General features: G+C 44.8%; 1 protein-coding gene across 8 annotated transcripts in view; it reads right to left on the bottom strand.

Moving 5' to 3' along the window:
• Window positions 1-1,477: 1,477 nt before the first annotated feature.
• The window catches only part of LOC104316126 (ceramide synthase 4), a 51,915-nt gene continuing 30,216 nt past the window's right edge, over window positions 1,478-23,176 (bottom strand). For all 8 annotated transcript variants that reach the window (XM_069789956.1, XM_069789954.1, XM_069789960.1 and 5 more), the window contains 9 exons: window positions 21,716-21,833; window positions 18,996-19,114; window positions 16,986-17,043; window positions 14,447-14,497; window positions 10,454-10,546; window positions 9,449-9,577; window positions 9,062-9,168; window positions 8,487-8,643; window positions 1,478-3,467 (listed from right to left, as the gene is read on the bottom strand). In XM_069789956.1, the coding sequence (XP_069646057.1) occupies window positions 3,276-3,467; window positions 8,487-8,643; window positions 9,062-9,168; window positions 9,449-9,577; window positions 10,454-10,546; window positions 14,447-14,497; window positions 16,986-17,043; window positions 18,996-19,114; window positions 21,716-21,833 (1,024 nt within the window). In that variant the 3' untranslated portion in view covers window positions 1,478-3,275. The remainder of the gene's footprint in view (window positions 3,468-8,486; window positions 8,644-9,061; window positions 9,169-9,448; window positions 9,578-10,453; window positions 10,547-14,446; window positions 14,498-16,985; window positions 17,044-18,995; window positions 19,115-21,715; window positions 21,834-23,176) is intronic.

Below are 23,176 nucleotides of genomic sequence, written 5' to 3'. Positions count from 1 at the left end.
GTGTGAATGAGAAAAGCAATGTCTTTCGAAGTGTGGCCATCCAAGTAAACGTTCCCGTGGGCGTACATGTCTAAATGAAAAAATGTGGTGGATGCACATCCCTGATGTTTCGCGAGTGTGTGCAGGGGGAAGGGAACAACTGTGCCAAACTGCTCTTAAAACAAGATCCAAACCAGCACTAGATGTCCACATCTACTGGAGCCAGCAGATTCATGTCACCCATAATTTTGGGCTAGGATGGCCAGATGCCAGCCTGGGGACCACGTTTTGCCAGTCCTCAATTCGTCCACCACACAGCAGCCTGGGAGCACCAGTAAATGTTCTTTTTTTCATAGCTTACCTGGAGCTGGACACCTCATCTCCCACAGCTGCTTGATAACATTACATGGTGCACACGCTGTGTGATGCACGCCTCTTCTGTGCACATGGGGTGATAAAGATACAGGGGAAATAATAGATTCAGATTATGCTGTGCTACCCAGTGCTTCATCTGCTCTGCTGGACTTTTCAGCAGACAAATGACAGTCTTGCCTGCAGGTTTTCTACAACAGCTTCTCTGTGCTGGGGGCTGTGATGCCCTTAGTGTGGAGGGAGCTGATACATGAAATTAATAAATATTATCATAGCACTCATAAGCTTCCCAACACTGGAGGAGACGTAAAGAGAGAAGGTGGAGCAACGCGGGGAGGAGGCTGATTACACACAGAGCTTCTTAAAGAAGCTGCCTTAGCAAGCTGATGGCAAGAAAACGAATTTGGCAGTTGATCTGCCCCAGTGACTCATCGCTGTCATGCTCAGTTCCTCAGCTAAAAGCAGCACTCAGTAGTTCTTAATTGTCCAACAGCTCTCCTGAATGCTTGATGTATCCTTTCACAAGAACCACATTCGCCTCCTAATGAGCTTATCTCAAGCTTCAGGACGACAGCAAAGCCCTGAGGATAAGATTCAGCAGGCATCAACATATGTCTGCACTGGCTTCACAGTGAATTGTGCAGTCTCTGGGAGGCATTCTGCTCCTCGGGCGAGAGGTGCTGTGATTTTACAACAGGGATCTTTCCTAGCCTTCTAAAACCTCATGAAAAAGCATAGTCATTAATTTCTCTCCTCCTATCCTTGCAAGTCCAAAGCATCTCCCTGGTGCTGCAATCTCGGACTTGCCACTGCCCTGGCAGTACCAAGTAACCTGGTCTGCCCCTAGGTCTAATGTAGGGGTGCCCCAAATTGTCCCTTGTTCCAGGGCCAAACACAGGGCTTTTACCTAGTAGGAGACAAATCAGGCAGCTGCAGTTCTCTACTGGCATGGCCAAGTACAGCTGCATGTCCTGGGTATGCAACATCCTCTCATGCACACTGCATGTGTATCGACCTTGGCAATGGCACCCATATGTGTCTCCCTCATCACAATTCCACCTATAAGGTGCAATTAGTCAGGTTACCTCCTGCTAGTTAAAGAAGTAGAAAAGAGACCAGACAATCAAACCTTTCAAAAGTAATTTATAAAGAACATTTACATTCAGTAGTACAAAATGATATATTACCACCGCACCTGAACACATCACCTGCAGAGGAGTGGCAAGATCGTAGATTCAGATTAAGGGAACATGACAGTAGACAGAACATGTACTTCCATCTTCAAAACAGCTCAAGGTTTCAGAGACAAACTATCTTCAGCAAATACAAATTTAAATGATGATGCAAGAACAGATGCTCTCCTCCCAGAGCATGTTACTGCCATGGAATCACCCACGCGGGAACCACTTTTTCCCATCTGAAATTATGCAATGTATTTTGACTGAAACCTAAGATAAGCACATACAAGCTCAGACCAAAGTGCTCCCAGTCACATCTCAGGTCAACTGAGTGGATTGCTGAAAACCATCTTGTCCTTCTATGCTGTCACTTGCCTTTTAATTTTAAACATGTGCACCACCTCTTCAAAGGCATTTCCTTGGTCCATGTACCCCCCCCAGTTAGCATTGGCCCTTATTGGGCACATATAGGGAAGTGTCTGCATGGCCTTGGCAGTCTAAAAGTCCCTGCACTCATTACAATGAATTTGTTAATACTTCAGTTTCATAGATTAATTGACCTGTAAAACAGAAATTAATGTCATACTAATTTAACTCTTTTAAGGGATTACAGAATCCAAAGTCTAAGACTACACAGGGTATAAGATACAGGACACCTAAACAAACTGAATCAGAACTGCATCATGACTTCATGGACTACTGCTTTAAACTTGATATTATTGATACATCTAGGCAAAGGCCCACTAGAGTTAGAAGGCCACATTAAAGCATTATTCCATAAGGTTCAGCAGATCTTCTCTGGGTCCTTTTTCCTCTGAGGATAGGGGAAATGTATTCCCTTCTTGCCACATGCTGACTCTGTAAACATCTCCCACTGTGCCAATCACACTAGGTGAAAATATGAGCACTTAATCAGTGTTGTCTTCTAGATTATCTAGTTTCTTGCCACTTTTCTTCTGACTGTGTTTCCTTCCAAGACAGGTTTAAAGGATTACCTGACAGTTGAGACACAGCTGTCTGGATTTTCCAGCTCTTTCAACAATGATTTGGGTGGGTACTCTCTCTCCAGTCTGGGCTTTGGAGTTCCCACCTTTGTGGCAATAACGCTGACAATAGAAGGGACTGAGATCCATACCATTACAAAACTGGTCATGTGGTGCACAGCAGCATTTCCTTTGAGAAGAAAATGTTTTCTCCTGTGTCTTTCCAAAGCTGTCATTCCACTATGCTTAATTTTAATTTTCTGAGTGTGTATGGGGCACCTGTCTTCTCAAAAGAGGTGTCCCCGTATTAAGATTTGGAGTCTCACACTTACTTGTTAGCCATAATCATTAGTGGCAATGGGCCAGGGCCTCCAGAGGTTGAACAAGGCTAAACAGATTCCTATCAAACAACATTAGGTGGTTAAGACTTGACATTGCCAGAGTTTATCCACCTTTTTTTTTTTAAAGTATGTTTCAAGATTAACACATTTAACAAGAAGTATGGTACAGTCTAATACAAGTCAAACCACTTTGATCCTTTTCTATCTGCTTCAAGGCTACAACCTATAGTAAGCTTTTATTGAAGAAAGACCAAAAACTTCCTTCAAATATCACTGACTATCAACACTTTGTTTACGGGAAGCAGGAATTCAGCTATGATACTGCAATTGCACTCCATTTTATCTACACAATGAGCAAAACTGTTTCTAAAGACGGTGGACTGGGTTCATTAAAGACCATATCAGAAGCGCATGAACAGTAGCTATCTTTCCTTGACGTGGCCATTGGTGAGATGGGTTCTGTTTTTCAGTGGCTCAGACCCATTCCTCTGGATATAATTGTTGCTTGTGACGTTGCTGAAATATGTGATCCCATTTTGCTCCTTTTCCCTGATCTTTTCTCTTTCTTCGTCCTTGTCGCTTTCTTCTGTGTCACTTCTCATGTCCTTTTCCGTCTACAGAAACATGAAAATGAGAAGGAATACAAACATAGAAGTCTGCACAAGAAGCAGTGCTAGCTGAGCCACAGGCTAAACATTCATCTGCTACTTCAGCCACTTCCCTTTGGCACACAGTTCTACTGTGTCCTTTCAGCTTTTACATCACCTTTGGAAACAGATTCTCTCTGTCTCTTTGATTTCAGTCTCAGTGGAATCCTAGCTGTGATCCTGATAAAAATTAGGAATTATTGTACAGGTTGAGAAGCAGCAGCAAACCACAGATGCCCAGGACTGAGGACAACCGTGTAAGACTGAGGAGATGCATGTTGCTCTTTGGGCATCAGTGTGTGGAAGAAGGATGGGGGGAGGCAGTTAATCAAGCTCTTTTACATTTTCCAAAAGGGACAAGGAGATAGCTTCTGACCATGCTTGGCCTGGGTGGCTGTAGGTTGAGCACACTGCTTTGGACAGTTTGAAAGCATATGCTTTCAAACAAACCAATAGCTTAACACAAAACCACTCAATTCTGATTGCATTCAGTTTTATGTTCAGATTTTTCCTCTTGCTATTGACAGAGAGATCTGTACTCCACTTTTCTACATATTTAATTCATGGCCTTAAAAGGAAGACAAAGAAGAAACAATGTGATAAAATGACAGTTTAGAAAAGCAGCCTAGCACTTGCTGGCTCTTCAGGCTGTTTCTACTCTACAACACAAGATGCCAAAATTGGGGACAAATCAACAGTGTCACACTCCTTGTTGGAAAGAGTGCTCTGAGGGAAAGCAGCAAAGCCATTCTGTGACCTGAGCTTTGGAAACTGCTCAGGGGCATGTCAGTTGCTGCATAAATACCTGTAGACTCCATTTACTCTGTCTGTTCTTCTGGGGATATCTCTTGGATCATATTAAGAAGTCTATTCGATCTGATGCTCTTTCTAGAGATCACTACACCCAAATGCAGACAGGATTTGTTAGAATCCAAACTTGCACTGAATTCAAACTGCCTCCAAGGACAATACAGGTAGCTGCATGAATTACAATGATGTATTTCAGGCTGCCTGTATGAGGGAATGAAACTTGTACTTCAGGATCTAGGCTCAGTTCTAATTACTGAGCATTAGGGGAGATCATGTGAGAAGGTGGTGCAGATGATCCTGTAGCCAGAGAGGAAAACTGGAGATCAGAAAGGCTTATGAGAAGAATGTGAACTGACTGGAGCAAGAATTTCATGGCTCTCAAAAAGGGTAGAATGTCCTATATTCTTGCTGATACTGCTTTGGGCTACTAAATATCATTATTGAAACGTATCATTCAGGATGATTTTTCTTTGCTATTCACTGCTCAATATGGAAAGCTCTCAAATATATTTTTGCATCAAATGTGGCAGATGATTTTTAGATAAAATAGGAAAAATTCTGGATACGCTTCAGTATTTTTCTCCCTGATCGTTCATTTCTTTCTAATAAGGCTACCTCATCATTTTACTGTTTACATTTTACCATTACTGTAATAACTGCAATGGTAATTCAGCCCACACTAGACTTAGGAAAAAAATAAAAGGGTGTCTTCAGTTGTGTCTTCATTTTCTGCCCTGTGAAGTTTCTGTTTCCTAATTTGCAAGAAATTTGCTCTGTGCTACCTTAAGGGAAGGCAGATAAAGAAAATGGTGACAATATGGATGAAGACAAGCCTTTAATGCTTGTTCTCAGTTCCCGTAAGACAGAATTCCCCAGTTGGATACTAATAAAACAATTCACCCTGGGCGATAAGGTCAAATCCCACAAGGCACTGACTTGTTACTCCTGGACTGTGTCCTTGGCATGTGGCCAATCTGATGCCAGTAGGTCATGTCTTTGATTTTGTTTATACAGCTGCATCTCAGACATTTATCTAGGGTTGCTCTACAACTGATAGAGATGAACAGCACTACCTGGGTGCAATCTTGAATGGATTATGCTTTGGGCATGTCTGTTTACCACTACTGCTATGAAGAGTCCAGACAGCTAGTTTAGACAGAAATATCTACTCTGTAGACATCTACAGCACTGTAAGACAATCCATACAAAACATGTCTCCCAGGCAGGGACTGGGAGAATGAAGAACCATCCACTGTAGGAGAAGATCAGGTTCAAGTCCATCTAAGGAACCTGAAGGTGCACAAATCCACGAGACCTGATGAGATGCATCTGCAGGTCCTGAGGGAACTGGCAGGTGAAGTGGCTAAGCCACTATCCATCATATTTGAGAAGTCGTGGCAGTCTGGGGAAGTTCCCACTGATTGGAAAAGGGGAAACATAACCCCCATTTTTAAAAAGGGGAAAAAAGGAAGACCTGGGGAGCTACAGGCCAGTCAGTCTCACCTCTGTGTCCAGCAAGATCATGGAGCAGATCCTCCTGGAAACTATGCTAAGGCACACGGAAAATAAGGAGGTGACTGGTGACAGCCAACACGGCTTCACTAAGGGCAAATAATGCCCGACAAATTTGGTGGCCACCTACGATGGGGTTACAGCATTGGTGGATAAGGGAAGAGCAATGGATGTCATCTACCTGGACTTGTCCAAAGCATTTGACACTGTCCTGCACAACATCCTTGTCCCTAAATTGGAGAGACATGAATTTGACAGATGGACCACTGGGTGGATAAGGAATTGGCTGGATGGTTGCACTCAAAGAGTTGCGGTCAATGGCTCAATGTCCAGGTGGAGAGCAGTGATGAGTGGTGTTCCTCAGGGGTCAGTATTGGGACAGGCGCTGTTTAACATCTTTGTCAGAGACATGGACAGTGGGATTGAGTGCACCCTCAGGAGGTTTGCCAACAACACCAAGCTGTGTGGTGTGGTCAACATGCTAGAGGGAAGGGATACCATCCAGAGGGGTCCTGACAGGCTTGAGAGGTGGGCCTGTGCGAACCTCATGAAGTTCAACAAGGCCAAGTGCAAGGTCCTGCACATGGGTCGGGGCAATCCCAAGCACAAATACAGGCTGGGCGAGGAGTGGACTGAGAGCAGCCCTGTGGAGAAGGACTTGGTGGTGTTAGTTGACGAGAAGCTCAACGTGACCTGGCAATGTGTGTTTGCAGCCCAGAAAGCCAAACGTATCCTGGCCTGCATCAAGAGAAGCGTGACCAGCAGGTCGAGGGAGGTGATTCTCCCCCTCTACTCTGCTCTGGTGAGACCCCACCTGGAGTCCTGCATTCAGCTCTAGGGCCCCCAAGATAAGAAGGACATGGACCTGTTGGAGCAAGTCCAGAGTGGGGCCACGAAGATGATCAGAGGGCTGGAGAACCTCTCCTATGAAGACAGGCTGAGAGACTTGAGGTTGTTCAGCCTGGAGAAGACTCTGGGGAGACCTTAGAGCAGCCTTCCAGTACTTAAAGGGGGCCTACAAGAAAGCTGGAGAGGGACTTTTTAATGTAAGGTCATGTTGTGATAGGACGAGAGGTAATGGCTTTAAACTGAAGGAGGGCACATTTAGATTAGATGCAAGGATGATGTTCTTTACTGTGAGGGTGGTGAGGCACTGGAACAGGTTGCCCAAAGATGCTGTGGATGCTCCATCCCTGGAAGTGTTCCAAGTCCACGTTGGATGGGGCTTTGAGTAACCTGGTCTAGTGGAAACTGACCCTGACCATGGCAAGGGGGTTGGAACTAGATGATCTTTAAGGTCCCTTCCAACCCAAACCATTCTATGATTCTGTGATTAATGATCTGGATGATGGGGCAGAGTGTACCCTAAGCAAGTCTGCTGAAGACACAAAACAGGGAGGAGTGGCTGATATGCCAGAGGATTGTGCTGCCATCCAGAGGGACCTTGACAGGCTGTGGGCTGACAGGAACCTTGTGAAGTTCAACATGGGGAAGTGTGAAGTTGTGCACCTGTGGAAGAACAACCCTCGGCACCAGTAAATGCTGGGGGCTGACCAGCTTTTCTAAGAAAAACCTGGAGGTCCTGGCAGACACCAAGTTGAACATGAGCCACCAATGTGCCCTTGCCCTTCCAGGCCTGCATTAGGAGGACTGTTGCCAGCAGGTTGAGGGAGGTGATCCTTCCCCTCTGCTCAGCACTGGTAAGGCCACACCTGGAGTGCTTTGTCCAGTTCTGGGCTTCTCGGTACAAGAGAGACATGGACATACTGCAGACAGTCCAGTGAAGGACTGCAAAGATGATGAAAGGACTGGACCACCTCATATAGGAGGAAACGCTGAGAGAGCTGGGACTGTTCAGCCTGGAGAAGGGAAGGCTCAGGGAGATGTTATCAATGTATATTAATACCTGAAGGGAAGGTGTAAAGAAGACAGAGCCAGGCTCTTCTCAGTAGTGCCCAGTGACAGAACAAGTGGCAATGGGCACAAACTGAAACACAGGAGGCTCCCTCTGAGCATCAGGAAACACTTTTTTACCGAGGGTGACCAAACACTGGCACAGGGTGCCCAGAGAGGTTGTGGAGTCTCCGTCCTTGGAGATATTCCAAAGCTGTCTGGACGTGGTCCTGGGCAACCTACTCTAGGTGACCTTGCTTGAGCCTGGGAATATGGACAAGACTTCCAGAGGTACCTTCCAACCTCAGCCATTCTGTGATTCTGTGATCTCAGTAACATTGTAATTAAAAATCCTGTACTATAACGGAAGCGCTTTTGCACTGGCCTCACCAATCATGACAACTTTCCCTGCCTTGATATCTTAGTTTGTTACAAATGCAAAGCATACTGGCCTAAGTGTTGGGATCCTTACTCAGATGTCATTGGCTTTGTTCATGGAAATCTTCCCTGGAGTCCAATCCGCATTCTTCTTGAATACAAGCATCAGAAGCGGACCCAATATTGTAGTGACTCATAAAAACTTTACCTTTTTTTGGTCAACTTTCCCTAATAATAGTGAGTGTTCCTTTCAACCCACTGCTAGGAATGTACATGTATAATTTCACTAGGGCAAGAAGGAATCCATCCCAGATGAACTCCTGTGCTCCCAAGCGGCCTAGGTGGACCCTCCCTCCCCATGTGATGTACAGGGGAATAAAAAGTGATCCATACCGTGCCCTGGAGGATGAACTTGTAGACCATGTGAATAATTAGGCAGGACCAGAAGACATGGAGCAGCTGCAGAATTATCAGGAGACCATTCATGAAGTAGTATCCAAAGAAAGGTTGGAATATCTCCATGGAGTAATAGTAGGTGTTATAGAGCACTCTGCAAGAAAGAGGGAATTGCAGTGGAGGGAAAGCTTGTTGTTAGGAGGGCCGTAATTAAGCCCCAGAAAGCTCTAGTCATAGAGGAAGCTTCAGGTCAGTCACCTCCTTCTTACATATAACACATGTGAGCCAACTCTCAGGTCCCCACCAGAAATAAGCAGGATAGAGCCACAGGCCGAGGACTTCTCCTCTGCAGTATACTTCAGGACTTTAAAACTACTCTATGAACTCCAAGGCAGACCACCTTAGTTTACCCCAAGGCAGGTGCAACAGCCATGTGGCACTGTAGCCTATGCAAAGGGCTGGGACATATGCTCAAGGATTGAAAAGCAAAGGCTGCAGCAAAAGATTCAGCACCCAGCTGAATTATCCTGTCTCAGCAGCTTTTCCATTTCCCTTGACTGCAGCAGACTTACGTGTAGGGGAAAATGACCAGGCGGCTGATGAGGAAAACAGCTGAGAAGATCATAAAGAGGCTGTCACAAGTTTTTTTCCACTTCATGTAATTGAATATCTTAGTTGGCTGGAAGGAGAAAGAACAATAAAACAGCAGGCCAAGACAGTGCATCTGCACATGCTCCAGGAGGCTAATGAGCCAGATACAATACAATCTGCATGCAGGTAATCATGCTTCTTCCTGGGTCCCTGCAGGGCACCCTGGGCTGGGTCAGGAGATCAGTATTGAGTTATCTGTGAAACACCATAATGCTTGGCCCATGCTGTGCTAGATCAAAAGACACCCTTTGGCTGAAGAGCACCATTGCTAACTAGGCTTTGCCTAGCATTTAAGTTGTGGCGCTCACCTCTAGGAAGCAATCAGAAGCATCGTGAATCACCATCACCAGTGTCCCAATGCGGATGTAATTGGCACAGTAGGAGAAACTGATCAGGAAAATGGTTGCAGCATGATGGACTATCTGCTCCTTGAAATCCTGATGAGAAAGGGGACAGCAGAGAATAAAATACATAATGCACCTTCTGCCCTGGTTAAAGCATGCCTCCTGCAGGTAGCAATGAAATGTCTCTACCCAATGACTTAAGAAACCTCCCACTATAAGGTCTTACCCATATAACTGTTTTACCAAACACATTCTAGAAATGCAGGTAACCAAGAGAAGCTGGAATGAAGAGTTTATACTGGAAACTGAGGATCTCACAACAAAGAACACTCTTTCCCTCCAGTCCACCAGTAATGGTCTGATGATGGTGCAAATCAGAATACAGAATAATAAAAGCCAATGATTCAGTACAGACAAATTCAACATAAAGAGCGCTTCCTTTCTGTCACAAAGCAGTGCCCATATCCATCTCTGCTCTGTGCCCCTGTGCATGCCTACCTGTTTGCACAATCATCTCATACCGCCAGGCTCGCTGATGGAGACTCACAACCACCCTTTCCTCGTAAGTGTATATTTGCAGCCTCAATGCATGTGTATGCCTATGTAATCACGCAGCACCCTGTCTGTCGGGGCACTGGCACATAGGAACACATGCAGCTTAACTGGCAGAGAATCATCTCTTTTCCTGTCTCTATGATCAGTGCAGCTTAGAAGAGTCCCAGAAGAGCAATTTTGAAGTTTGGATTGAGAACTCTGCACTAGTTTGCACCTTTCTGTTAGGTTCGTGTTCTCCACTTCCCAGAGGAGAGGGAAGCCAGTGGTTGGGAATGGAAATTCCTGGGAATGAGCAAGGGCAGAATCCCCCAAAACCTCAGACTAGCACTACACACGTGCTCTTGGAGATCACTCTCCTGAGCGATCAGCTTGGGTCCTGTTTGTGCTTGATTCTTCTCTGAGGCTGCCACTCACCTTCCTCTTCACATCAAAAGGCAGGGTGAAGACCAGTGACCAGTAGAAGGAGAGCTCCAGCAGGTAGTACCAGAACAGGGAGGGTTGGAGAGGCTGTGAGAGGGGGAGAGACAGTGAAATACCCATCAGATAAAGTAGAGCAAGGGCTGGAAGTGAAGACTGCTTCCTAGGCAAAAGAATACCAGACAACCAAACCAACAAAACTGGTTCTTGGAGCTTCAGGAGGAAATACTTCAATTGAACTATATGGTTACTTATTAAATCTCATCTGTGCTGAAGCAAATGCAAATAGCAGGGGAAATTCCACTTTGATGCACCATGTGGAACATTTAGGGAATCACCCGGAAGATCCAGAATATTTTCAGCATTTCTTCAGCACTGTGCAGATTCCTGAGCAGTCAGTATAGAGCTTTAAAAGCTATGTAAACCATTCCATTATGGTGAAATAGCTAAGTAGTAGCTGAATAAATCATACCCTTTTTAGGATTCAAGGAGATGCTTCAGACACATTGTACCCTTCACAGATTTTTCAGTTGAATCAAACTAATGGGGTAAAGTGCAATCTCAGTGTGAACAGTAATTTGCATTCTTCTGGGTAATTTTTCTGGGGTTTTACAGCTGGAAAACTAAAAGCTTAGACCCACTTAGCAAGATATATGCTATTTAACAAGTAATTTTTCACTGTTGTGGCACTATATGGCCTCCTTAAACCTGAACCTAGTCAATAAAAAAAATTCCTATGACTAAAGGGGCTTTGCAACTAGCTTTTCCAAAGAATCATGGAGTATGGTGCTCCCAAATACCAATTTATTTGGGCTTTCTCTACCCAAAGTGTTGATTTATGGCCTTCATAGATTTTAGTTTGTTTTCCTTTGTGGCACCAGTGATTGGCCGCAAGAGGAAGCACAGCTGGATGCACTGGTGCTAGCAGGGGAGACAGTTAACATCTCCCAGGCTGGTACATGCTGTTCACACTCTGCAGGTTATCCAAACAGGAGCTCTGGATCAGAAGGGATTTTTTTCCCAAAGATCAGATTATCTGGGAGAACTAGCATTTCTTTTGTCATTGTGTTTAGCACAGGACAAGGTCTGTTTAGCAGAAATTGTATTTAATACATTCTTTGTTCCTGCCAATACACAGGTTTGTCCTTGACCTTTCTTGCTCTTTGCCAGTGGGACATGACTAGGTCTGGTTTTGGTCTTTTCTGTTTGTTACAGATGTTGCAAAGTGTGTGTATGGGGTTTATGTGGCAAGGTTTTGGTAGGGGGGTGGAGGAGCGGTGCTGCAGGGGTGGCTTCTGTGAGAAGATGCCAGAAGCTGCCCTATGCCTGACAGAGCCAGTTCCAGACAGCTCCAGGATGGACCTGCCGCTGGCCAAAGCTGAGCCCATCAGCGACAGTGGTAGCACCTCTGTGATAACATATTTAAGAAGGGGTAAAAACCACTGCACACCAGCAGCTGGTAGACAGGAGTGAGAATATGTGAGAGAAACAACTCTGTAGACTCCCAGGTCAGTGAAGAAGGAGAAGGATGAGGTGCTCCAGGTGCTGGAGCAGATTCCCCTGCAGCCTGTGGAGGACCTGACGCTGGAGCAGGTTGATGTGCCCGAAGAAGGCTGTGACCCCATGGAGAGCCCACACTGGAGCAGGCTCCTAGCAGGACCTGTGGCCCCATGGGGGGACCCGTGCCAGAGCAGTCTGTTCCTGAAGGACTGTTCCCTACGGGAAGGACCCATGGTGGAGAAGTTTGTGGAGGACTGTCTCCTGTGGGTGCGACCCCACGCTGGAGCAGGGGAAGAGTGTGAGGAGGAAGGACTGGCAAAGACAATGTGCGATGAACTGACTGCAACCCCTGTTCCCCATCCCCCTGTGCAGCTCGGGGCGAGAAGTAGAGAAGTCAGGAGTGAAGCTGAGCCCAGGAAGAAGGGAGGGGTGGGGGAAAGGTGTTTTTAGATTTGTTCTTATTTCTCACAATCCTACTCTGATTTGATTGGCAATAAATTAAATTAATTTCCCCAAGACAAGCCTGGTTTGCCCGTGATGGTAATTGGTAAGTGATCTTCCTGTCCTTATCTCGACCCACAAGCCTTTCGTTGTATTTTCTCTCCTCTGTCCAGCTGAGGAGAGGGGAGACAGAGTGGGTTGGTGGGCACCTGGTGGCCAGCCAGAGTCAACCCACCCCGGTGTGCTGTTATGATGACTTGGATTGTTTTTGAAAAGACATGGACTCCAAATGTACAGAATGGGAGGCAAGGACCCAAGTGATCCTTTTAGTCTTACATTCCTATTCAAGCACCACCTGTTTGTATGGTTTGGCTTTCACACTGAACTACAGATTTGCGCCTAAAATTTCTGCCTTTGAGTGACAGTGGATTGTTTGGAGACTTGGCTTGAAAGATACTACCTTATTCATCACTCATTTGTTCCATTATGTTTCCTGTGGCTCACACTGTTAAAATTGTGCATTACATTTCCCTTTACGGGTCTGCAACCTCAATATACAGTCATGAGGTCTTGCTCTAACTTTGACTGCCAGACCAAAAAGTCCTGGAACATAGGCAGTCTTCACTTTGTCTTGGTACTGGGATCAAGTTTCCTTCAGCCTCCTCTTCAGTTAATGAAAGATTTTATTTCCTACCCAGGAAATTCTAGTACTGTAAAATCCTGTGCATGGCAGCTTCCTGCATGATAATACAGATTACTGTCCTGCTACAAACACTTACCAGCTGCTCCCATAGGATAGAGGAACCTCTTCCAAAGTTGGAATCAGATTTTTCACTTTAATGAAATTTAGCTCTCTTTACTATGTCTGCTCTGACATCCACAGCAGTGTGATATAGGAAGGCTCCTGCTACAGAACAGGCAATAGTCATCTCCTCTAGAGAATTCAGAGCACATAAAAACATAAGGGGAAAAGCAAAGCAGGCAATAGCTCCTGTGCTCAGTGGGTGAAGCTCCTTTCTAACTCTTCCAACTTCTCAAGTTATGGGAGTAGGCATAACAAGGGAGGCAGCTGGTCAAAAAAGTACCTGGCTTTTGGTTGCTACCTTTGCTCCTTGTGTTGAGGAACAAAGAGCAATTTTTGTGCCTAGCTGGCAATTTTCATTGAGGTAATTCTGGTCTGGGCTATCTTTGCTCCTTGTGTTGAGGAACAAAGAGCAAATTTTGTGCCTAGCTGGCAACTTTCATTGAGGTAATTCTGGTCTGGGCTATCTTTGCTCCTTGTGTTGAGGAACAAGGAGCAAATTTTCTGCCTAGCCGGCAATTTTCATTGAGGTAATTCTGGTCTGGGCTATCTTTGCTCCTTGTGTTGAGGAACAAGGAGAAAATTTTCTGCCTAGCTGGCAGTTTTCATTGAGGTTATTCTGGGCTGGGCTGATAAGAGATGTAGGCTTTCCAACCCACTGGACAGCTTCTTGCAGTACTGTTGTGAAAAAACTCAGAATATACAGTTTTACAATGTAAGACAGCATTCTCTGAACTTAGTGGGAATGATGCTGTATTGCTACTGGCTATACTGCCAGTTCCACTGGGAAACTCCTTGGGGAGCACCGTGAACATGATTCTTCAATAAAGCTGAAAGTACACAGCATACCATTCAGAGCATGTCCTCTGCTCTACATACTCTCCACTGAAGTCTTCACTTCCCCTCAGGCAACATGTTCTTCTCTGGCCTCAGTCTCTTCTACAAACTAAACAACCTTGGAGCATTCCCATTTTTCAGTTTCTCAGCTCACCTGGTCAGAACTCTCACTTTCCCTTTATTTCTGCAGTCTCCTCCTGCTTTCCTGACTCATCCTCTATTGGGCTTGGATTACACCAGATACAAAGACATTCTCCCTTGACAAGGGTCTGGCTTTAAATTCTTAAGGCTCTTGAGTCTAAATTTAATTCAGCACCCTCTCTTTTGTCACTAATATAACCTGATTTTCCAAAGATATTGAAAGACAATGCATGATTTATAACAGCAATTTTCCCTCTTGCATGACTCACCTGTTGTGGATATCCTGTCCAGCACTCCCTATGGTCCCAAAGCCAAGGCTTCTGGAAAGAAAATGCAACACGAATGTGAGAGGAATTCTTCTCTTACCAACTGTCTAACTCCTTTTGTTTGTTACTACTACAGACTTTGTTGTACTTTATTGCAAGCAGAGCTGGTCGCAGCGTCTGGAATTCAGTTGCCAAGAGATTTCCACTGCAAGAACCTGCAGTTGCTTGTGACATTGTCAATTTGTGGCTACTGCACTGAAATGTCACATGCTGTTTAGCCCATTTCTAAATAAAATAGCTCATGGAAGATTTCTACCAACTTGCTGCAGCCTTCTACAAGTTTGGGTGGTGGTGGTTATGTTTTGAATATATTAAAATATTCTTACAACTATTTCATTAAGAATCTCTGTGGTTTGGACAACAACACTTAAGCGTGGTAAGGCAGCTGAAAACTTGTGTGTCAGGAACATGGTTTGTCCTCTAATGGTGAGGATCATGCTGCAGCCTGTTAAGTAATGAACCTCTGAAAAGATCCTACTTTGTTTACACTTCACAGAAAATTGGTAGTTTAGAACTTGGCAGCTTAGAAACTTTCATAGAAACATGGCAACTGAAGTCCCCAAAAGTTCGTCCTGCATGGAGCATGCTCTGACCCTTCGCTGTGCCCAGATTTGATCAGAGCAAGCACGTCCTAGGCACACAGTGATGGAACATACTATATGCCACGTCTGCAAGGGTGATTTTCTGTAACAGTCCTACAAGGCTCCAGATATCAGAGCTAAGAGCAAGAAGGCAACACTTCTTCTTCTCTCATTGAGCACCTGCTGGTGCATGAGCAATCTGGAAGGGAAGCAGGAAGCAGTGTTTATTTACGAGCAGTGCTAATTAGGAGTAGACACAGCCTTCTGTTGCCAGGGTTTGGGGCTGGGAGTAGGATTTACAGCAAATACAGAGGTACAGAACCAGGAGAGACGTGTGATATAGAATCAGAGAGGACAAAGCAAAAACTCTGAAACAACTATAGCACACCATGTTACCTAAACTAGAAGGGAACCTCAGATCCCTGAATTTCATCATTCCTCTACTCCCAGCAAATAAAGCTGTTTTCTGGTGGCCTACTGTGAGATAACTTTCTATTGCTACCTGCTATTTCATTGACTCATGGGGCAGAGGTTTTTGCCATAAGTCTAAAGCTACTAATATCGAATTTAAACACTTGCTTTTTTCCTAAAGAAGGGTGTTTCACAAAAACAAATGCATATTAAAATACTACTCAAATTACAAAGTAAACATGCAAAGTCAGGAAATGTCACATGCAAATAAGCCCTGTCACATTAATTCTTTGTCCTTCTTTTTAACGTAGTCATTTTTGTACAATTTTAGATAACAGAATAACATGCTATTTGCTATGGGATCTAGAGATGCTGTTCATAGGATAGATACCTCCTTTTTTTGTGAAAATTGCAAGATGTGAACCGAATAAAGAAAAGACTTTCACAAAAAGTGAAGATGATCTTTCATTCCAAGAATGGTCAGATAACAAGCAGAAGAACAGGATTTTGCCCGTTCTGTTGCCACAGGACTCTTGTACTATGCTAAGCAGGCCATCCATACTAAACTTTCATAGCCAGCCTCAAAGAATAGCCTTCTATTTTGATGTACAGGTCCACAAAACACTGCAGTTGGGATTTAGATACCTTCACTCCTCTGCTAGCTCATCCTGTAATACTCATACTCCTAGAGTACCTTAAATTCTGACTTGAAAGTCAGCATAAGTTCAAAAGTTCTCCACTTGTTACAATAATGAGAAGTGACAAGCATAGTTTGTGCCTGCTGTCTTGGGATCTGCCGGTTTTCCATTACTTAACCCCCCAGGAGGTGCCAGTGTGGAAGACTTTTGCAAAGCTCACCTAGGGAATTGGATTCAGCAAAAAAGCCAGGGTAACCTTTAAAACACAGCCAGAGGATGACCAGTGCCCCTAGTCCCAGCTTAGTGAAGACAGCTCAGTGCTTAAAGCATACACACGGCTTCTATTACCTCCTCTGCCTGTTGAGGCAGTTCAATTCGTATCAAGAGAACTCATTATTTAACAAATCAGGGAAAAGGCAGAGCCATGAGCCTGAACCAATCCACCTTGGGTAAGGAAAAGAAAATTAATAAAGAAAATTATTAAACTGCAGTCCATGCTCCAAAGGAAGCCTGAGTTTTTTGCCTTAAACAGGTATTGGATACAACACACAAACAGGCCCTGCAGCCTCCATGTGTTCCATCTCCTACCCCACGGAAATGTATTTTTACACAGTCCCCATTGTCTTCTGCTCTGCCAGAAGATGAAACCTGTGGGGTTTGAGTTTGAGTTTTTAAAATAAGCATGGTCCAATATGTATGTGGTCTCATAAGTGTGCTGTGCAGAGGACACAGACTGATGTGGTGGGAAAACCTCTATAAGAAGGTCTGAAAGGACATGTTTGACAAAAAACCCTGCCATTCTTGCAGGCACTGGCTAGGTAGAACAGCAAACAGCACTGCTTGGATACTCACATCGTACAGGACAGCAAGTCCAGTGAAGAAAGAAGTGATGTAAAATGTAAACCTCCAGCTACGAACAAATAAAAAGAAGTATGTTAGAATCCCATTCATTAACCACCAAACTGCAATTCTGCGTATCAATCACACTCACTCAAAGAATGACACTATTAAGGCAAAGTCATACATTAATATGTTCAAAGTTTGCCCAGATCATAACGGGAGTGGCTCTTTGCACATCACTAGCATATTCAACAGACTTCACGAAGAGCAATTCTTCTGCGTTGGAGACGGCAGAAAGTACAAGAATCCCGTTGATTAAGATCACCCAGATAATCATCCCAAACCTTCCCTGCACTAGCAGATGCATGGGTAAAAGTCAAACAATGCCAATCTCTCTCCTAGGCTTTTGGAGATTAGGCATGCTAAATTCATTATAATGTAAAATAAGTAATTACTGTCATGTTTGGTCTCAGTCAGGAGCTGGTAATGTTTTACCCACATTAAACCCACACAGAAGTACATATAAAATGTTTGCCAAGTTCACTGGACAGAGGCAGGTCACACTGAATATATACACATACAGGAAGGAATGAGGGAAATTTCACCCCAACAGAATAAACAAGTTATTAATAAACTAAACACAGGAAATCTTCAAAGGAGTAAAACTGTCTAAACCAGTCCTTTAATTTCCAAAAATCTCCATAACACATCAGAAGTAACTACATTTTGAGAGGGACTCCACCTGGAACTCCAAGAGAGACATGAACTGTACAAAGCTACTAGGTCACATTGAAAGGACATTCTTTTTACAGACTGCAAATGGTGACAGCGGGCAGATGGAAGGACACCATCCTCAGTGAGTTGAGTCAGAAAAGAATTTACTGTTGAGTGTTACTATTTACTGCAAGTAAGCTGAGTGTAGGGAGTGTAGGGAGAACTTAGACTTCATCTTGATGGCAGCAGATTACGCATGGTTGCTTTACAACTCTTTGTTCACAGATTTTGTAAATAGGTCTAACTGCAACTATCTGGAATATTATCAATAAATAATACACATCCTTTTTTTATTCTTTCTTTTTCAGTTACGGTTTTTAGACAGGGGTTTTGAATTAGAGGTTAAGTACTAAATGGAGCACGAGGTGATTAGCTCAAAGTTGATGTCTACCCTATGGATACGCACTTTTAGACAGATGAATAGCACTGCAGGTATTTAATGATTTCTTTCATCTCTGTGGCTTTCCTGGGAGAACCTACTTCCTTACACGAACAGCAGAGCAGCCACTCATAAGCATTTCATCAAGCTTAGGAGAATCCTCCTTTACTGTGGAAAGCTTAGCCAGGACTAACATTCACAGAACTGGCTGACGTGAGATTTATTTTGTGCCTCCAGATAATAAGGAGGATTTCCACACAGCTGTTTCCAAGAAGAGTTTTGCTTTTTGGAAAACACAAGCTTGCACATAGGCCCCTTTTTATGCCACTATAAAAGGGTGCTGGTTTTTGACTTTCAGGATGCTCAAGTCAACCGACAGCAGAATACAATCTAGCCCACTGCATGTGACTTTAGAAAGCAACAGTGCGCAGAACAGTTGCAGAAAAGATGCAGCAGAAGGAATCAGCCTGCAGTGAGACAAAGGGAAGTCACGGGAAAGGCAACAGAAAGGCTGACTGTTGGAGGCACCAAAACAGCAGCAAAGCAGCAAGAAGCAGTAAGATGCAAAACAGTAGGGAGTTTTTCAGGTACAACTGTGTTTTAAAGCAGAATGCCAGTCTTACAAAGTCAGAAACAGAGGCCCTATAAGGAATAAAGGTGAGACAGAAGTAAAAGGAGACTTGGGAATGAAAAGCAAGGAATGTTTCAGTAACAGAGAAGCAGCAGAGTTGCAGAAGAACCAGGTGGGGCAGGGAAGACCCAGGATGCTCTGTGTAGGGGTGGAGGGCAGGCTGGGAGGCAGTGAGCTGCCTGCGGAGCTCAGCACCCATGAAAGGCCCCTGCTGATGATGACTTGTGCTCCCACTCACCAGGCCTCACAAAACTTCTTTGACAGGCTGGGTCGGTCTGTGTTCCTCCGGCACCGGAACCACCTCTCCACCTTCCTCACTGGCAGGTCGCACTGTTTGGCTAAACTGATCAGCTCACCCTGGAAAAGAGGTGAGGAAGCAGGGTTCAGATCCAGGTTCAGAGGTCAGAAGGGGCAGTATGGGCACCTTGTCTGACCCACCACAGAGCCCAGCTGGAGGCTCCTGGCAAGCCCAAATCTGTTCAGGCTAAGGCATCTTTCAGAAAGCTGTCCATTCTTAGTGTAAAGACCTCAGATTGTGGAAAATCTTTCCATTCCCCCCATAAACAACTGGTTATTAATGCTAAATGTTGAAACTTTACATTTTTTATGTGAACTTCTACAGTTTCACCTTTCAAACGCTGGTCTCGCCTCCTTACAGGAGTTTGTGGTTGAATCACTTCCTTACCCGGTCTTCAGGGACCAAGTCCCTTAAATCTGTCACTCCAAGAAAGATTTACTGCAGCTGAAATAAAGTTCTGCACCAAATCTTGTCATGCCTTTCAGCATTCTGGTGCAGTATCAGCCAATAACCTGACTGACGTCGTGAGCAGAGGCAACACCATTTTCCTACTGGATACTCCCCTGTTGTGGTAACCATGTTAGGGATAATTTTTCAATAGATTACCCACAGAAATCCTGCAATTACCTTTCTTCCTGTCCTTAGGCTCTTAAGAGTTTGGCATGTGACGTGAAAAAAGTTTTTCATGTTTTATATTCCTTCTGGAAGTGTCACCATGGATAGCCTTATTTTTTAAGTAAAGCAATGATTTTTCATGGAATGCATTTACCTTAATGGTATCATGTGAATGACTTACATAGTTCGAGCATGTTGTACAGAAGTACGTTCATTACTAATTTTCAGATGTTATTCTTTCCACTCTTACTTAGTGACTTCTGTTCTTGAGGTGGAGAGAAATGGACATATTGACTTATATTCTCCAGCTGCTCCATAATGTGGCACTCCTCTCAAGAAGGCTGCTGAGAACAGCAAAATCTCACCTTGTATTGGACAAGTAAAAGCTGACTCATAAGCAGGTGTCTGACAGCTCATGGGAGAGGGAGGAGGCTAGAAGACTGGCTGAGGTGTAACTGGTGAACAGAGAGAGCAAGGCAGCAGCCAGCTACACTGTTCTTGCTCCACATCACACTGCTGTCAGGAGTCTCATGGTGAGGATATGCTCCGGTTATCACAGATTCTCTGCGATAAAAGTGCTGGCTTCAATGCAGTGTGGGTGCAGGGAGAGCTGTGGGGAAAACCTGCTTGCAAAGCTGCACCTTGCGTTAGATCTCTGTGACAGGAGTAGTTTTACTGAGAAATGTGCAGATTTCACAGACAGACAGGCAGGAGGAAGGCTGGGGACCACCATACTGGCAAGTGTTCCTGACAACACTCCTTCCCACTGCTGGGAAGAAAGGCTGGCTGCACAACCCAGATGAATGCCCGCATTTTTATTTTAGCCTCCATTCTTTTTTTAACCTGGTACTGAATGCCCTGGGGCTTCACATGCCCCACTGCAGCACGAACCATGCAGCAACAGCCTTGTCAAGGCAGCAACGTGTTCATGCTAGGACTACCCCTTGGGACTGGAACCCCAGCCCCCTGCTCATACATCCTTGGTAAGGGTTAATAGCTACTGCTTCAAGGCCAAGAAAGGCTGCAAAAAGGAGCTGAAAGAAAATCTGATTCCTTTCCCTATCACAGGGGGTCACATCCAGGGACTTCACTGACAAGGTTAAATCCTAATACTGCCTGACAATTCACAATCCTGCCAATGCTTTTTCCCCTCAGCAGCAGCCATTATAGCTCTGGATTATCCTGCCAAGTTCTTCGAGAACACTCTTTTTATCTCACATGGGAAAACTACCCACCATTTGTGTTTGCAATTTTCTGACACTCCTTACCATCACTGTGATGATGGCCAAGACTTTAGCTGGCTTCCTGAAAGGCCAATCTCAAACTCATGGATTGCACAGCAACAGAATGACCCACCCCAGAACTAGGAGCATGAAGCAATCCACACCTGCTGAGCTGCAAGGACTAGCAATGTGGGAGTCAGTTCAACGCAGCTGATGTGACATGGCTTTGCTAATATATGAAAAGAAGCCATCACAGAATGGCTGGGGTTGGAAGGGACCTCTGGAGGTCATCTGCTCCAAACCCCCTGCTCAAATAGAGCTACGCAGAGTTGGTTGCCCAGGACCATGTCCAGATGGCTTTTGAGTATCCCCAAGGATGGAGATTCCACAATGTCTTTGGGCAACCTGTTCCAGTGCTTGGTCACCCTCACAGTATGAAAGTGTTTCCTGATGTTCAGACACAGCATCCTGTGTTTCAGTTTGTGCCATGTATAAGGCAAACACAAGAGGGGACAGGAATTGTCATTATTTACTTTGGGAGAACAGTTTCCTGTCCATAGAAGTTTGGGATTTAAATTTTTTGAATGCTACCTATAGAAAACTGCTACTTGCACATGTTCAGAAGCAGAGTTGATAGCTGATGGCATTTGCAGAATGACCCCTGTGACTGGCTGGTGTCAGGTGGCCAGTGCTGTAGGGGTTCCTGCTGCTTTGTTGAGCTTCCAAATATAAGTGGCATTACCAAACTTCAGGATTCCAAATGGGATTTTATTTGGCTAAGGACACAAAAGCCAGACAAAAGCAAAGCAAGAAAGGACCCACCTCTTCAGGGTTCTTGCAGCGTGTACTGTAGAATGTTTCCAGCATGGGGTTGGGCTGAGCTTTTGGTCTCTGCTTGTCTCTCACACCCAGTTTGCTACTGAGGGGCAGGGCTATGGCTCTGCAGAAGAAAAGATAAAGGTCCAGCCAAAAATCGAACAGCGATTTCTGATATTGCAGCACTGTTAAAACATGATGTAGTACTGTTGTGGTTTAACCCCAGCCGGCAACTAAGCACCACACAGCCCTCCCTCACTCCCTCCTGGCAGGATGGAGGAGGGAATCAGAAGAGTAAAAGTGAGAAAACCCGTGGGTTGAGATAAAGACAGTTTAATAAGTAAAGCAAAAGCCGCGCACGCAAGCAAAGCAAAGCAAAACAAGGAATTCGTTCACCACTTTGCATCAGCAGGCAGGTGTTCAGCCATCTCCAGGAAAAGCAGGGCTCCATCACATGTAACAGTTACTTGGGATGACAAACGCCGTTACTCCAAACGTCCCCCCCTCCTTCTTCTTCCCCCAGCTTTATATGCTGAGCATGACATCATATGGTATGGAACATCCCCTGGGTCAGCTGGGGTCAGCTGTACCAGCTGTATTGCCTCCCAACTTCTTGTGCACCCCCAGCCTACTCGCTGGTGGGGTGGGGTGGGGTGAGAAGCAGAAAAGGCCTTGACACCGTGTAAGCACTGCTCAGCAATAACCAAAACATCTCTGTATCATCAATGCTGTTCTCAGCACAAATCTAAAACATAGCGCCATACTAGCTACTATGAAGAAAATTAACTCTATCCAAGCCAAAACCAGCACAAGCACATAACAGCTGCCTCCCACATTTTGAATCTAAGCACAAGTATCGTGTCAAGCAGGTAAGATAGACAAAGAAACTGAGAAGAAAAAACCCCAAACTTACAGCAGAAACAGTGGGACTTGTATTCTACTGTCCTGAGCTCTGTGCTGCAATATTCAAAACTACATGAGGATGGGAATGCTATATCCTGCTTTGTCAGCTTCTGAATCCACTCTGCTTGGGTGTCCAGGATTATGGCACAAAGCCCAGGCTTGCAGAGACAGCCACGATACCTACCATTGGTCTTTGGCTTGCTTGCAGCTTATGTGGAGTACCACATCGATGGTAAGGCCTATATGTTGTTCACTGCTTGATCTAGAATACTGAACACACATGGCATCCACTTGAACTAAGGACTTAGGATCTCTAAGTCTTAGAACTCAGACTTAGGATCCTGAACTAAGGCTCAGGATCAAGAGGGAGGCTCTACTGGATGTGTGGCATTAATGCAGAAGAAATGTCCTGCTGAAACAGGAGGCCACTTGGTCTTTACTGGAGTAACTTACCTCTGTTTTTCCTAATGCAAGTCAAACATTGGTTGTAAAATGAGGACATAGCAACTAGAAACCTAGTCACAAGGAATAGATGCTTATGCTAGCTGTGCATCTTCAGTTTTT

This window comes from Haliaeetus albicilla, chromosome 8, assembly GCF_947461875.1.
Source record: "Haliaeetus albicilla chromosome 8, bHalAlb1.1, whole genome shotgun sequence".
Lineage (NCBI taxonomy): Eukaryota > Metazoa > Chordata > Aves > Accipitriformes > Accipitridae > Haliaeetus > Haliaeetus albicilla.
The sequence above is the reverse complement of the archived record's forward strand: the minus strand, read 5'-3'. Positions and strand labels throughout refer to the sequence as shown.